Raw genomic sequence first — 17,198 nt, forward strand, 5'->3', positions numbered from 1 at the left:
GACATGAGCAAGGGCTTATATTTTGTTTGTACACTAGGGCTTGCCCACTTGTGCTCTAGTGTTGCTTTGAGATATACTTGCCCTGGGCTGTCCTTTGGGTTTAGAAAATGAGTGAACAGTCCTGCTCCAACAACCATAAGACCTGCTCCAAATGACCAACTTGATACATGGGAGAGAAATGTTTTATGATGGTATGCTCCTGAGACTTGGAGTGACTGCCTACACAGCATTATATTGGCATTATACAACTGATTAGGAAAAAAAAAAAAAAAGCCTTGATATTGAATTTGGGGTGGTACCATATTTTTCTTAGGTGTTAAACTGAAATTTGGCGGCAAACATTAGTGGTTAACTGTGTCAGTCCATGCTTTTCTTTTCCATAGCCATACTTCAAATAACAGGGAATACATAAACCAGTTTTGGTCAATGAGATATAATCACAAGCCATATGGTGGGTCTCCTGGCAAAACTTTTTAAAAGGAACACAGTTGCCTGGTATGGCCTTCTGGTTAGTTTTTTCTTTCTGCTTTTACCCCTTCCCTTCTGTCTCTTGTAAGGGCAGGATACCCGGAGATGCAGCTGCCTTCATATAACCACTGAAAAGTGAAAAGTCAAAGTGTTAGCTGCTCGGTCATTGCTGACTCTTTGCGACTCCATGGACCGAGGCCCACCAGGCTCCTCTGTCCATGGAATTCTCCAGGCAAGAATACTGGAGTGGGTAGCCATTCCTTTCTCAGGGGATCTTCCTGACCCTGGGCTCCTGCACTGCAGGTACTGGGAAGCCACAACTGAAGGACAACAAAACAGGAAGAGAGAAGAAACCTTATGACAGACCTTAGGATACTCCATGCAGCCTGCCCTGCTTATTACTCCAGACTTCTTGTTATGCTAGAAAAATAATTCCATGCTTAAGCTTTCTTGTAACATGCATTGTTACTTGCAACCCAAAGTAACATTAACCAATATTTGAAAGGATATATGAATAGGTAGGTAATCATAATTTTATTCATAGTATCAACAAAGATTCAAACTTGTTCCCAGAAATATTATTTGACTCAGTCTAATATTAGAAATTAAGTTGATAAAATGATCACTTTAGTCAGAATACATAATTAGCTTTAAATTAAGTCAAAACTTCAGTTTTTTTATATATTAATTGGCTTTTCCACAAGTAGAGGTGAAATAACACTAATAATATATCAGCGAATTTTGAAACTACACTTTGACAGAATTCATTTTATTTTACATCGGTGTTCCTTCTCCCATGAAAATAATTTTTCTAAAGATTAATCAGAAATTTCCTCAAATTTTGCTGGCATTATTATACACTAACTGCACATGGTTTGGGATTTAATTGTTAGGATAAGCCATAATGCATAATGTACCAGATTACAATCTAGCGGCAACTCTTAAGTTTGTGACTGTCAAAGACGACGGTACAAAATTGTGGTCAAATGTCATCTTGATAAGATTCTATCTGATCCAAGCCATCTTTTTCTATCTATGTCAGATTTTTCTCTATAGCAGCAGGTTCTCCATGAAAACGTACCCATTAATTTTCTACTTCCATTTGATGCATGTAAGTAAATGTATTCAATGAGATTCATGTGTGGGAAAGTGCTATAAAGTGAAGGAAAATTATGGTATGATGGCAATAACTCATGAAGAGTAATAAGAAGAGAGAGTATCTAGAGCATTTGACTGAAAATGGAAGAGATTATAGCCTGGTGAATGGAGTTAATTTCAAATATATTACAGTATGGTTTTCTATCATGTGTGCTCTCTCTGACTATATTAATAAATGAAAGAGTGATGAACAGTTCTGGGAACTTCTACAGAAACTTATTAATATTTCAACATAATCATTGAGTATCTATGTCAACACACATCAAAAATGCATGAGAAATGACTACCTATACTTACTAGTTACACTCATTAGGAATATATGGATGAGAAATATAAATGGCATACACAAATTTGCAAAGCAATTATAGGTAGAACATATAGAAAGTAAAAAGCTACAAAAAGATCTCACACAGAGAAGCAGGTCAAACAACCAACAGCAAATTAATACTTGCCATCAGTTTGGAGTATACTGCATGACCACATGAAATACCGTTTTATTTTAAATTATGAGTCATTTCAGCAATTACTAGCAAAAATAAGTAGGCACTCTCAAATAAAAGTGGCTGACTCATTCTATCTATGATACAACTTTGGAATCTTTAACTTTAAAAAGTATAAAAACAAAACGTTCGGCTTTAAAAAGCTTGATTTCTATATATTTTTAAATTGATTATCTAGAACTAATAAATTCACATTAGAATGCGTCATGAGAGTTTAAAAAACTAGTCAACAGTTAACAATAATTCCAAGTGGTTACAAAAGCTAAACAAACAATCTGTTTATATCTGTAGTATACAGCAAAAGATGATGTTCAGTTCAGGTGGGATGGGGGAAGGTTAAACTCATTGCTTAGCATTACACATGTAGTATCAAATGCCTGCCACAGAGACAGGATATAAATCAGTCTCGTAACAGCAACCTCTGTGTAGAAGCTTCCATATATGATGTCTTTTATTTTCTTGGCTATTTTTCTTGTTGTTTTGCTCATTTGTTTTTGTACTTTCTGGCATTTCTAGAACAAACTGCATTACTTGCATTCTCTTTCTCTCTCTCTGTTGACCGCATCACGTGGCTTGTAGGACCTCAGTTCCTTGACCAGGGATTGAACCCGGGCCTCTTTCATGAAAAAAGCAGAGTCCTAACCACTGGGCTGCCAGGGGATTTGGTGCCTTGCACTTTATTTTACTTTTGAGTGATCAAAAAGATTCATACATAAAAATTCTTAGCGTAAGTTCTCACTTGAAACAACAGCTGCCTCATTTCTAGGGGAAAAAGTGCTAATGGTTCCTAGATGATACAGTAACAATATATCTTTTAACAGCTCTCTAGGATAATAAATATTTTTGACTCATCAGGGATACAAAATTAGACTGGAAGAACCCAGCCAAAAAGAAGTAAGTTGAAAGTAATGAAGTGTTTTGAAAGAAAAATTGTTTTGCATTTTTGTTTTTGGACTTCCATTTTGGTTAAGTAACTGCAGGTTCCTTTGGAAAAAAAAAAAAAAAAACTTTAATCACAGCACAGAGGGCAAAGTATGCCTAGACACTAGAGATTCAGTCCTGGCTCCCTCACCCTAGGGAAGTGATGCTAGAACAGTTAGCATCTACAGAGCTCAGTTTCTTCTGCAAAATTAAGGAATTCTAACTCATGTTCTCTAGCTGGTCAGTGAGTCTGTTTACTCACTCCAGAACACTCCTGTCTTAGAATCTGTTCACTTGTTATTTACTCTGCCTCGTGGGCTGTTCCTTCAGATAACCTAGTGAACTGACCTTATATCTCTTTAGGGCTCTCCTAACAGATAACCTTATCAGAATTCTTCAAATGCCTTATATGAAATTATAAATGCTGTGTACCACCTCCACCCTACCCAGTACCCGTATCTGTTTCCCTCACTTCCACAGCACTTCCCTTCTTCAGAGGTGTGCGTGTGTTGTGTGCACATGCTCAGCCATATCCATCTCTTTGTGATCTCAGGGATGGTAACCTGCCACACTCCTCTGTCCACATGATTTCCAAGGCAAGATTACTGGAGTGGGTGCCATTTCCTTCTCTAAAGGATCTTTCCAACCCAGGGATTTAACCCACAGCCATTTAACGCAAGTTAAATAACCCACATTTAACCTGCATTGGCAGGCAGATTCTTTACCACTGAGCCACTAGTGAAGCTCTCTTCAGAGGTATTATTCACTTACTGTCTGTGTTCTCTCACTTTCTCCACTAGAATATAAGCACCACAAAATCAGTGATTTGTCTATTTTATTCAATGCTGTTCTAGTATATAAAAAAGTGCCTTGTCAGGCACTGTGCTACAAGCCCTGGAGATACAAGGAGGACATGTTATCTGTCCTCTGAACAGCTCAATGTATGGGAGAGTCTCATGTGAATGGACACAGGGGTGTCTATAAACATACACATATGTACATGCATGCAGATATATAAAGCTCTTTATATGTATCTTTACACCACAAGCTCCTGTGTCTAACTGTGGAAGCTGTGGGTAGCTGGGCAGCTAGGCAGCACCATTCATAGAAATGGCACCCTTTGGGATGCACAGCGGTCAACCTGCACCACCATACTGAGCTTTCTGGAGACTGAAATGTGTAAGACACAAAGTTGATGATACCATTCCCATGTAAAATCTATTGATGTCTCTCCACTGTTGACAGAATACAGTCATCATTCCTGATCAGGTCCTACATATCTCCCAAAGCAGCTTCACCTCCCAGCTCTTCATCACACTCAGCTCCATGCCAGTCACTGAACTGGTGCAATCCTACCACGTGTCTCTGCTCTACTCTGGATGAGCTACATGTCCTTTCCTTTCTTCCTTCATGCTTTCATCCCTTTGGGCTTTAATTTGCCTCATGTAGGTTTATTCTGAGCTCCTTATGATAAGGTACTGTGAATCAGTCATCCTGTATCTCCAGCAGCTAACTCAGAGTTGAATAAATGAATTCATTATTCACCAAATGAAGACATGACTTAATTTGCTAATTCACGAAACAGCTCAAATATCAAATTATTATAAAAACTGATCACACTTTTTTAAGTGAAAGAGGGACCAACAGGATCTCATCAGAGCAGATAAAAGTGTCGGTATAAGAGTACAGGCTTCATTTTGCTATTAAACAACCAGGGATTGAGTTACTCCATGATCATTATCTTTTTTTTTTTTAATCTTGCAAGAATGTTGGGTTGATGAAGGCTAAGTGAACACTTCAGACTTTATCTATATTCATTCACAAAAAATCAGGGGCTCTTTTGAACTACCTTAGAAGAAGAGCAACATAGAAGTGTTTATTTCCTTGGCAAGACAGTGAATGCCTTTCAGATTTACCCATCAGCAGCAGCCTCATCAGCCATGATGTCTATCATTAGTCTGGTAGAGAGCTAGCTTTCACCTGCAGAACTGAACCAAAGCTATTTCTCTGGTAAGACATGATGTGGGACTTTGAAGGTGTTCCAAACACATTATCGGCTTCCCAGGTGGCACTAGTGGTGAAGAACCCACCTGCCAATGCAGGAGACGTGGGTTCAATTCCTGGGCAGGCTATAGTCCATAGGTTTGCCAAGAGTCAGACATGACTGAAGCGACTTATCATGCACTCATACAAACACAACAGGCTTATTAAATAAAAATATAGGTTTGTAAGATGAGACAAGAATTTGGGAAATATTTAAAACAGAACTGCAATTATTTGACATACTGAGCTCTGTGGCTAGTCTCTGGGCACAGTCAGCTCAATTGAGTTTGTTCTAATCAGCAGATAACAGAAAAGGCATGGCCCAATGCCTTCAAATTCTTCAGTTGAAGAAGCAAAATTAGATGACACAGTACCATCTCAGCCCTTGAACAAGCTTATCCTTTTATAGACTGACAGAAAGCAATTCTAAAAAGGACGTTCATTTTAGAAATGTCAGCACATGTGTTTATACTGAAATAATCATTTCTTAAAATAATACCAACAGTGTTATATAAAGAACACTCTAATATATTTGTACTTTATTTCTTTACATATCAATATAAAGTTATGTGTCATTCACGAAGTGGAATACCTTTTTAAGAATCATTTCTGAGAAGGCGTTTGATTGAATTATCTCCCTCTTAAGTGCTAGTTGCTCAGTCATGTCTGACTCTTTGTGAACCCCATGGACTGTAGCCCTCTAGACTCCTCTGTCCATGGCATTCTCCCAACAAGAATACTGGAATTGGTAACCATTCCCTTCTCCCGGGGATGTTCCTGCTCCAGATATTGAACCTGAGTCTCCAACATTGCAGGAAGATTCTTTACCATCTGAGCCACCCGGGAATCCCCACTTCCCCTTACATCAGATTACATTTAAAGTAACAGTGAGTTTTAGAATGAAATAAAAATCAGAAATTATTTCATAAAAGTTGTATTCTTATTGGGATTCAAGTCTCAAAAAAAACTGTGAATTTTAGATAGCTATGGTTTAGAGATTTTAAAGCCACAGCATAAAAACAGGAGCTGTCTTCATAAAGGAATCTGGGTTTATAGTCAGATAAACTTTGATTTCAAAATGAGCTCTGCAAATTACCAGCTGCAGGACCTCTGGAGACAAACTAAACCTCTCTGGGCTTCCTTTTCTTTATTTGTGCATAAAAAAAGGGAGCACAGGGCAAATTAAATGGAAACTGTATGAGTTTTTATAGAATCTGCCTAAAACTAGGCAGCCAGTGGCTTCCCAGGTGGCTTAGTGGTAAAGAATCTGCCTGCCAACGCAGGAGATGTAAGAGACGCGGGTTCCATCCCTGGGTAGGAAAGATCCCAGAGAATGAAATGGCGACCCACTCCAGTATTCCCGCCTGGAAAATCTCATGGACAGAGGAGCCTGGGGTGCTACAGTCCATGGGGTTGCAAAGAGTCGGACATGCCTGAGCACACACACACTCACAGGCAGTCAGTAACAGCTTTTTCTTTCTCTTATCTCTAGGATTGTTCTCTACAATCATTTAAAAGACATTATTAACCCAGTTAGATACAAGGAAATTGAGAAACAAAGATCAAGAATTTTAAAATAAGGACAATGAGAAATACACAATCGCCATCAAAAACCTACAAGATTTCTGACTTTTCTTTGATCATCAGATGTAACTTTCTAAATTAAGAACCATGATGTTTGAACAACTAACAGAATCTGAAGAAAGTAATAGGATAGATAACTTGCCGCCACATCTGTTCTTTCAAAGAGCATCTAAGTGAAAATGTAACAAAGATATATGACTCTTCATTTCCAGAATTCACAAATTGTTTTGCTTTAAGAAGAAGGGCACTTGACACAAGCAATATAATAAAAACAGGGGGAAGAAAGCAATGTTTTAATTAGCTTAAATGTAATCGACAAGGAGCCATTTAAAAGAATATCCTTTTACCAGGTGCAGATTTTAGGGATGCTAACTAAAGCAAAATGCTGCTGCTGCTACTAATTTATGTTGCCTATTTTTTTTTTCACCCTTTGAGAGTTATTATCAAGATCAGATAGGGTAGAGAATTCAGATACCATGTGAGTTAAAAAATAACGTGCATTTACCAACTCTGCAAAAACTGACCCTGAAAAAGACAAGTCCAGCTCTTTAACACTTTCATTTGCTTTCCTCACCCTCTGCTCTACCCTTTCCCACTTCACTCTTACCGAAAGTATCATGACTAGATCTTTTCCTTTCAGTTTAAGGCTTGTTCCTGGTTGATTAGAAATTCTCTGAGGAAGGCCCTCTTTCAGATATTCGTATTCATTTATTCTTTAATTTGAAGGAAGTTGATTATTCTACTAGCATCACCAAATGAGAATGAAGGTTTAGAACTAGAAAGAAGAAAAAGGGGTACAGAAATTAAAGGCTCTGGGTAAGAGAGCCAAATTTTACCTATTTAAAAAATAGTTTTGCTGAGGGTTAGAGTTAATTATAATAATTTGCTCTAATCATGTGCCTGTACTTCTCTTTTTCCAAACATTTATTTCATAATTATGTTTGTCAAGTAGCTAAGGGTAATGACCCTATTACAGCATCAGAGGGAGGAGAAAAAAAAAAAAAAAAACCAGACCAAAGCAAAACAGATGTTCAATGAATTTCTGGAAGTTGGCTCTGTCACAATTACTGGATACCTGTCTCTGGCTTAGACAGTGCCTCCACAATTGAAATACAAGAAGGGCCTCTCTATGGCCAGCTCTTCCCACTTATCTGAATTCACTGATGCTGAGCTGATGAAGGAGAAGCAAATGAACCAATGAAAATAGTTGAAATGAACAGTTCAAGAACAGTTCAGGAGCCTCTCTATAAAAATCTATTTGATGGAAGTGAACTCAGGTTGCTGCTCAAGCCACCAACCAGTGTTCTTTTTTAAAGACAAGACTTGCTAAACATATTGGGGTGAGGAGAGACGCAACTTTGGCTAACGACTCCTCCATTTCAAATCAAAGGAAAAATATTAAACTGAAGACTTACAGCATTCATTTTAAAAGCCAGTAACATGTATAATACCAAATATTTTAAAACAGCGTTTAATAGCATATTAAGGTTTATGCAATGTAAATATAGTGTCAAAAAGTGAGCCACCAAATCAAAAATTCAAACTATGGTGACAACTACAGAGGCAAGGCTATGAACCTGAATGTGAAAGGAGACGAAGAAGAGATAAGGTTGGAGAGAGTCATCTTGTGGGGTTAGCACCTTGTTTGAAGGACAAGACAAGTTTAATTCCTCTCTGCTTATCAGTCTTTCCTAATATCTTCCTACCTCATCTTCCCCCTTTCCTCCTTGACACTACCATGGGGCCCAATGAGGTAAGAACTCTTCCCAAACCATGGCTTTAATTAGAGAGATTAATGTGTTTCGGTTGCCCAGGGCTTTTACAATGTGCTAAGGACTTCCCTGGTGGCTCAGAGGGTAAAGCATCTTGCTTACAATGTGGGAGACCTGGGTTCGATCCCTGGTCAGGAAGATCCTCTGGAGAAGGAAACGGCAACCCTCTCCAGTACTCTTGCCTAGAAAATCCCATGGACAGAGGCGCCTGGCAAGCTACAGTCCACTGGGTTGCAAAGAGTTGGACAGGAGTGAGTGATTTCACTTTCACCTCTAGTGAACACAAACCCTTGATTTAATCACCTCTACCTACAGACATCCTTCTCACCTAAGGAAAGTTCTGAAAGTGTCAGAAATAGATGCACAGGTATCTTTTGAAATCCTCTCATCTGGTACATGCTGAAACAACGTTCTGTCCTCTTATGATGGGATACATTATTGTACTGAGCATAGTATAATGGAATTTTGCTTGTTTGTTTGTTGTCCAGCTTTTGTGTTAATAGATGGCATCATGATCCAAAGGCAAACACAAAAAGAGGAAAGAGAAATAGTGAAACAGATATGCACGAAAAATTAAAGAGAAATTAAGAGAAGAAGAGAAACACATGTCCACCGAAAGTTAACTCTGGGTAAACCTAAGTTCCTTTGTTGGCAAAGTAATGTCTCTGCTTTTGAATATGCTATCTAGGTTGGTCATAACTTTTCTTCCAAGGAGTAAGAGTCTTTTAATTTCATGGCTGCCGTCACCATTTCCAGTGATTTTGGAGCCCCCAAAAATAAAGTCTGACACGGTTTCCACTGTTTCCCCATCTATTTCCCATGAAGGGATGGGACCAGATGCCATGATCTTCATTTTCTGAATGTTGAGCTCTAAGCCAACTTTTTCACTCTCCTCTCTCACTTTCATCAAGAGGCTTTTTAGTTCCTTTTCACTTTCTGCCATAAGGGTGGTGTCATCTGCATATCTGAGGTCCGTCTAGTCAAGACTATGGTTTTTCCAGTGGTCATGTATGGATATGAGAGTTGGACTGTGAAGAAAGCTGAATGCTGAAGAATTGATGCTTTTAAACTGTGGTGTTGGAGAAGACTCTTGAGAGTCCCTTGGACTGCAAAGAGATCCAACCAGTCCATTCTGAAGGAGATCAGTCCTGGGTGTTCTTTGGAAGGAATGATGCTGAAGCTGAAACTCCAGTACTTTGGCCACCTCATGCGAAGAGTTGACTCATTGGAAAAGACTTTGATGCTGGGAGGGATTGGGGGCGCGAGGAAAAGGGGACAACAGAGGATGAGATGGTTAGATGGCATCACTGACTCAATGGACGTGAGTTTGAGTGAACTCCGGGAGTTGGTGATGGACAGGCAGGCCTGGTGTGCTGCGATTCATGGGGTGGCAGAGTCGGACACAATTGAGCGACTGAACTGAAACCTAAGGACAGTTTTTTTTTTTTTTTTAATTCTCTAACAAGGACTATATACTTATTTGTCTGAGCCTAAAATTTTCCTCAACATATTGTAACAAGTTTTGAAACACACCTACATTTAAGACGTCTCTGTAGAACATTCTTTTCACTTCACCTCACAGTATCATCACTTCTCAGTTTTTACACACACATATTCCTTCTTGAATGATGCTTAATTAACTATTGATGGGTCCTGGCATTCTAGGGCTTCCCAAGTGACAGCTCAGTATTCTTTACTAATCGTTTAATGAATACACTTACATGAATAATGAATCTGGCATTTCCCTAGATACACATGCAACTTTTGCAACAGTAATAAAGGCAGGCATATGCACAGTAGGAACAAAGTGTCGTGGCTTCCAAACGTTTCACAAAGCAGATCAGAGAAGTTACGTTGAAAATGAAGCTCCAATTCCTGAGGCTGCTGTTAAAAGTTTCATATTAAAATTTACTATTATATTATCAGCACATAATACTAGAAGCATAAAAAGTGATTATATTTGAGAAGCTAGTACCATTATTTGCTCTATCAGCTCCAAATGGAATAAGTATAACTTAGATTTTAGTAATCACACTGCCAAACCCTAACATCTGAAATGAAAGAAACACACATATCCATAACATATGTACACACAAATTATGTATATATTATATGGCACAGAAAAACAAGTTGTGGTTAAAATGTCTGTGAAATTTATGATTCATCTCAGAATTGAACCTTTTCAACAGTCTGTCTAATTTTACAGGTGAGAAAATGGAATCCCTGACCTTAAGATTTCGCTCCCACAAAACCATAATTGCTGTGCTGATCACCACACAGAGAAACTAGGTTACTACAACCAGTTATTTAAACAATGGGAGAAGACAGTGTTTTTATACATGTTCAAGTGGAAGAATATGATTGTTAACAGACATTACAGGGCACTCACAGAAAAAGACCTGTTCTGTGAGTTAGAAGTTCAAACCTTGTCTTATCACCACTTATAATATGACCTTGGACAAGTCACTGAACTTCCCTGATCCTCAGTGTCTTCAATAGTGATATTAGCATAATGACATCTACAATATTTACATTTCCTAGCTGTCACTATACACTATACTATACACTATTACTATTATTGTAACAACTATCTATCATTAGCAATACTACTAATTTTACCCTCCTTGATGCTTTTATCTGTCAAAATTTTTCAATTCAATTTTCATGCCATGTAACCACATCACACCCTCACAGTTGTCCTGTAAGGTAAGCAGTCTTTCTTATTACAGATGAAGAAACATCTCACAGTGGCTAACTTGCCAGATGTCACATGGCTACTAAGAGCTTGAATGTAAACTTGAATCCAAATCTAACTACAAATTTCATTAGATTCGCAATATATTATTTCCCTAAATATATATATTTGTGTGTATACACATACATATATAATGTAAATATATAATACCTAGTGCCTATATAATATGGAGGTGTATTATTCATTTTATACCACACACAAATACCCACATATAGGCTCTAAATTCTAAAATGTTTCAAAAAAAAATTTTTTTTTAAATTTCAAGACCTAATTCATGAAATAGAGTAGCTATTTAGTCAATACTTAGGAAAAAAGAATTAATACATGGGAGGTAACCAAGATTATTTTAGGTAAAGTGTTAATGAACTTTCGTGTCTGCAGTAATAGTGGCTTAATTTAGATCCTCCTCTTCTTTAAGATTATGTTATTAAAAATTATGCTAGAGACAAAATACACATGGACTAGTGATGGGTGCAATTCTAGACACAGAATTGACAATGATGAAAAAGCAGCTACATTCAATAAATGAGGGCTAAAATCTAACCCTGTGTTGCAGTTAAAGGAGCAAGAAAGAGCCCTTCAAAAATTACATATGATTTGAGTTTTTCAATGAGGTAACATATTATCTTCAAAATTTTAAATTTCAAAAAATCTATCGTATTTTTTTCTATCAACACAAGATAATAATGCTTGTCGGGTTTCATTTCTCTTGACTGTTCTATATGAAAATGATAAAGGTGATAATTAGATAGTGACATTCAAAAAGAATAAAAAATATTATATATTTCTTTTCAGAGTTGGGAAGGTGTGGGAAGTATTAAAAAAGAAGTCTCATTTCTATTCAAACGCAAATATTTACATAAAACACTCTATGATTCCCCTGATCTCCTCCCAAAGAACACAGGGTGAATGGAAAGATGCTGACACATGTACCCAGTCAGAGCTAGAATGACAGGTCTGGGGAAGGAGATGCTGCTGTTTCCATTATCCATCGAACACCTTGGCAATTCTTATTTCATCCTGAGAATGTGATACTTACTCTTGTACTGCTCTGGCTATGGAAAGGGCCGTAGATCCAGTTTCATTAACGCTATCTAAGGTCACATTTGGCAGGTCATCATCATCACTGTCACTTTTACTTTGTCTGGGAGATAGGCCTCGGGGGTCCATTTGTGCTGGGAAAAAAAGGCATATATAATGAATTAAAATTAGTGTGCACAAAGTTAACCTTGTCCTGGACCAACATCAAGCATGGACTGTCTCTTCTGTGTCTATCACACACATGGCATCCTATAGAAATCCCAGGAATTAGTGAAAGCGACGTATTTTTATGGACTGAGCACTCACTGACTCTTTTCCCTTGTTCATCTGATTTATAAAACCGCCATCAGCTCACGGTAGTTTCAGGGGATGATTACAGAATAGAACGTATAAAATCCACGATATTACCAACTTCTGAGTGGTCAGAAGATGATTAGGTAGCTCGTGAGTTATTGTTCTACCTTCTGGCTTCTTCTTGCTTCTGCTGCCAAAGTTCTGGCCATTTTCTTGCATACTAACACTGCCTGGAAGGTGGCGAGCAGGAGGGAGAGGATTTGTTTGCTTATAGCTCACATCAGAAGCTTAGAGAAGAACAAGGCTTACAAGAGAAATATCAAGGTGTAGGTATTTTTCATATCACAGTGAATCCTTGTCTCATAGTTCACTGTTGCTCTAAGTGGAGATCTGAGAGCAGGAAAATAACAGAACTAGCAGCCTGTCATTTTAACTGTATTTACATGTGTTAGCCAGTGCCCTTCATCATTATCCGGATCTCATTTTCCAAAACAGCGTTTCTAGGTAAGATTCTCCTTCACTGCATGCTTGCTGAGGCAAGAAATAGCCCAACGTTCTGACCCTTGTTGATAGGGACCACCAGATCTTTTCAAATGAGAGGGTTACCATCAACCTTTAATATATTAATATATATTTTTCAAAACTGGTTTCACTTCCACCTCCTCTTTACGAACAGCTTTAGCAACCACCAACTAGGAATTCCATCAGCCCTCACTTCAAGCACCAAAGAAGCACACCTTCTAAATTGAAAGCACTGTGCTAGCTACATAACTGCATTGCTAAAATATATGATTTCAACTCTCAGCCAGCTCCAACCAGAATCCTGCTCTTCAAACATGCCTACATAAGACTTCTAAAACCACTACTAGTTGCAAGGAAAAGCAAAATGAACTTAAAATCATGGTTACAATGACATTTGGGTACATTTACAGTTTCATTTTTTTCCTCTTTTTTTTTTTTTTTTTGTTATTGTGCATCATACATCAGGTAGAGTCGCAGGGAAATGCTGATTTTTCCCATTTTCTTAACCCACAAAAGATAATTTCTTACGATTTTACCTAATACTGACTATATGACTAGAAAAACTGTATCTAGAGAGTTTTGACAGATTTCTAACTAAACTTGGTTAGGAAGGTGCTAATATCTGTTGAAATCTAAGATGTGAGTATACGTGACATACATTCTGCAAGTATAAACATACCAAAATGCACTTTGAATAATGGAAGATTTATGTTGGCTAAATTAAAGAGAAAATAATAAAATGAATCTAAAGTAGTAGTCTTTTGCTGAGGACTTATCTGCCCCCCAAGTGACATCTGACGACGTCTAGAGACACAGTGATTCATCCAACTTGAAGGAAGGGAGATGCTACTGGTACCCAGTAGGCAGATGCAAAGGATACTGTTAGATCTAATATAGTATGCAGGACCGTCATGGCCCCAAGACAAAGAGCCAGTCTAAAATATCAACAGCACCTGGCTGAGAAACTTTGATCTAGATATTTAAGAGTTTGGACAGAAAGGTATCACATCTGATAACTTTCAAATGCATAATAACTATGTCCTAGTTTCTAAGTCTCTAGCAAAGAAATCAAATCATACATTGGATTATCCATCTTTTCTGGGTCTATCCTCAAATAAAACAATTCACTGTCATGTGACTCATCACTGATCACTTCCACCAACACAGCCCTCACTTTCTTGAACACCAGAAATTATGCAATGATGCACATTAAGTTCTTGAATGCTGTCTTTATACCACATGGTAAGACAAAGGCTGTTTCTTTTCCATTTGATCTCTAGAGAAGAGTTCCTAGCAGAGGGGGTTGGAGAAACTCTTTGTAGAGGAAAGTAACCAATTTCACAACCACATAATAACATACAGCTACTTAGGCATTTGGTCATTCCAAAGGCAATGAAGGCATTAGATCATTTAAGATTTATTTTGGCTCCAGGCAATAGAAACTGGCTCAGGCTGCTTTATATTAAATGAATGCACATGCACGCTAAGTCCCTTCAGTCATGTCCAGGTTCTTTGGGAACCTATGAACTTCAGCCCAACAGGCGCCTCTGTCCATGGAGTTTTTCCCAGGCAAGAATACTAGAGTGAGTTGCCATGCCCTCCTCCATGGGAATCTTTCTGACCCAGGGACTGAACGTCTCTTAAGTCTCCCACGTTGGCAGGTGGATACTTTACCACTGTGCCACCTGGGAAGCCCCTGGAATGATACTCAGCAGCTCACAGAAAGGAAGGCAAAGATGAACAGCTAGCACTCAAATAGCCCAAGACACAGGGATGATACAGACAGATCAACCAGAAATTCACAGGTAAGTCTCCAGTCGTGCAATCCCACTACAAAATGATTCCTTTAACACTCGTTCATATTGCTAAATTTAGTCAATAAATTTAGTATCAGACTCATTGTGTGGTCTTACATATCCCTGTGAAAATCAACAATTTAACATTTAAAGTTCTTGAAACACCGTGCACTAAGACTCCTTTGCCAAGATATCAAATGAACAAATAGCCAAAGAAAAGAGGATATTTTTGGTGGTCCCATTTTCATCAAGACAAATAGAGATCACTTGGGAAGTCATATCACTCAAGGAAGAGACAGGCACTTAACCAGCAACCAATTTGGCAGGGAAAGTTAGTCTCACGGCGTGACAGATTCCAAATAACTGGTGTGAGAGTTGATCATCTAAATTATGCTATGTTTATATCTTAATGAAAGCTTAAAATATGTTAAATATAATGCCTTTTCTGATGTACTTTTCAGGAACATTATAATTGAGGATCTCTTTCCAATATTTTCAATAAATATTATGAAATACATCTGCTGCCATCATGCTGGGAAACTCTTCTTACCCATACCTTCAGCCAAGTTGAGGAAGTAATTAGAAAAGCTTTTTTAAATCTGCATTGCTGATTAGGTCAGATGATTAGCTAATCTACATAGTTGCATAATTCCACTCTATTTTTATTAAATGTGGGGTAGGGGTATCTACCCTCCCTAACCTCCAACAGTCTTTGAGTTTTTCAGCTCATTTAGGGAACACTAATACTTTGAGGTGCCCACGGGAGAGAAAATGGAAAAGTTACCAGGGCATTAGAACCAAAAACATACCTTTCTCTCTGAGTAAGACAGCACCAAGTGAAAGCACTGAAAAGAATGCTAGAAGCATCTGAAAAGAATCTGCATTTCAGATTTTGTTCCTCTTAAATGAAAAAGGGATCAGACAGCAGTAGGTGGTCTAACTCAATGCTGGACAAAGTGTCATCCCTGAGAGAGAGGTACTGGGAACATGGTGTGAAATTCACTCCATGTCATGAAATCCTGGGAAGATAACTGCAGAAATCCAACACCTGAACTTGAACCTATTTACTCTTTCAACCTATTTAGTCCTTCAAACAACCACCTATGATCACTGTCACCATGAAGATCACTCCAATGAATATTGTCTCCTTGAATTCATGCCCTTGTGTGACTGCTTCCCCCAGCAACTGTGGACTTGGCTAGATGACCTGAAGTCATTCTAGATTGAGTGGACATATTCCAGCCACTAGATGACTGAATTCACAGGAGTGACTAGCATGAAAACTGCCCAGCTAAACCCGTTTCAAATGTTCGCCTTACAGAACTGTGAGTAAGTAAGAGTGCTATCTAGTCTTGGACTGAAGAATTTCACGGACTGTATAATTCATGGGGTTGCAAAGAGTTGGACACAACTGAGCGACTTTCACTTTCACATGCCAGTCTGCTAAATTGGGGGTTGACTTGTCAGAGCACTCCAGGCTTCCCTGTTCTTCCCCATCTCCCTGAGATTGCTCAAACTCACATCCATCGAGTCAATGATATCATCCAAACATCTCATCATCTGTCACCCCCTTCTCCTCCTGCCTTCAGTCTTTCCCAGCATCAGTCTTTCCCAGTGAGTCAGGTCTTCACATCAGGTGGCCAAGGTATTGGAGCTTCAGCATTAGTCCTTCCAATGAATATTCAGGGTTGATTTCCTTTAGGATTGACTGGTTTGATGTCCCTGCAGTCCAAGGGACTCTCAAGAGTCTTCTCCAGCACCACAGTTGCAAAGTATCAATTCTCCGGCTCTCAGCCTTCTTTATGGTCCAACTCTCACATCCATACATGACTACTGGAAATACCATAGCTTTTACTATATGGACCTTTGGATATGGCTGCATGTAGTCAATTAAAACTTAGGACTTATATTATATGTGGGGTTATGGAGCACACTCTTCATAGTACATTTGTACAACTGATATGCTGACGTCATTTGGCTTCAGAATGTCAGTTGCTCAAATATAGGCTTGATTTTTCTAGCATATTAAGATAGATGATGAGAGAAAAATTCATAAGTAAATAAAGCTTGACTCAGAGGTCAGTGAACTCCAGGATCAGATCTGGCTCTTCTGGGTCTCACTCTACTTACTGATCATTCCACGATGCTCTGTTGTCTTACTTTTTAAATGTTTGTTACTGCTAATGAGACTACTTCTCTACATAAAGCAAGTGTCATTGTCTATATAACCCCAACGAAGATTTAAAAATCCAATCAATTATGTAAATCCTGTGATGTGGGTACTGTGTTGATATACAAGCAATTTATTCATTTTTCCCAAATTCCTATCTGCACATTTGACAGA

At 38.3% G+C, this 17,198-nt stretch overlaps 1 protein-coding gene across 9 annotated transcripts in view; it reads right to left on the minus strand.

Moving 5' to 3' along the window:
* KLF12 (KLF transcription factor 12) overlaps window positions 1-17,198 on the minus strand; it is a 521,468-nt gene that overhangs the window by 129,124 nt on the left and 375,146 nt on the right. For all 9 annotated transcript variants that reach the window (XM_042254943.1, XM_042254945.1, XM_060394527.1 and 6 more), the window contains one exon: window positions 12,241-12,376. In XM_042254943.1, the coding sequence (XP_042110877.1) occupies window positions 12,241-12,376 (136 nt within the window). The remainder of the gene's footprint in view (window positions 1-12,240; window positions 12,377-17,198) is intronic.

Source organism: Ovis aries, chromosome 10, assembly GCF_016772045.2.
Source record: "Ovis aries strain OAR_USU_Benz2616 breed Rambouillet chromosome 10, ARS-UI_Ramb_v3.0, whole genome shotgun sequence".
Lineage (NCBI taxonomy): Eukaryota > Metazoa > Chordata > Mammalia > Artiodactyla > Bovidae > Ovis > Ovis aries.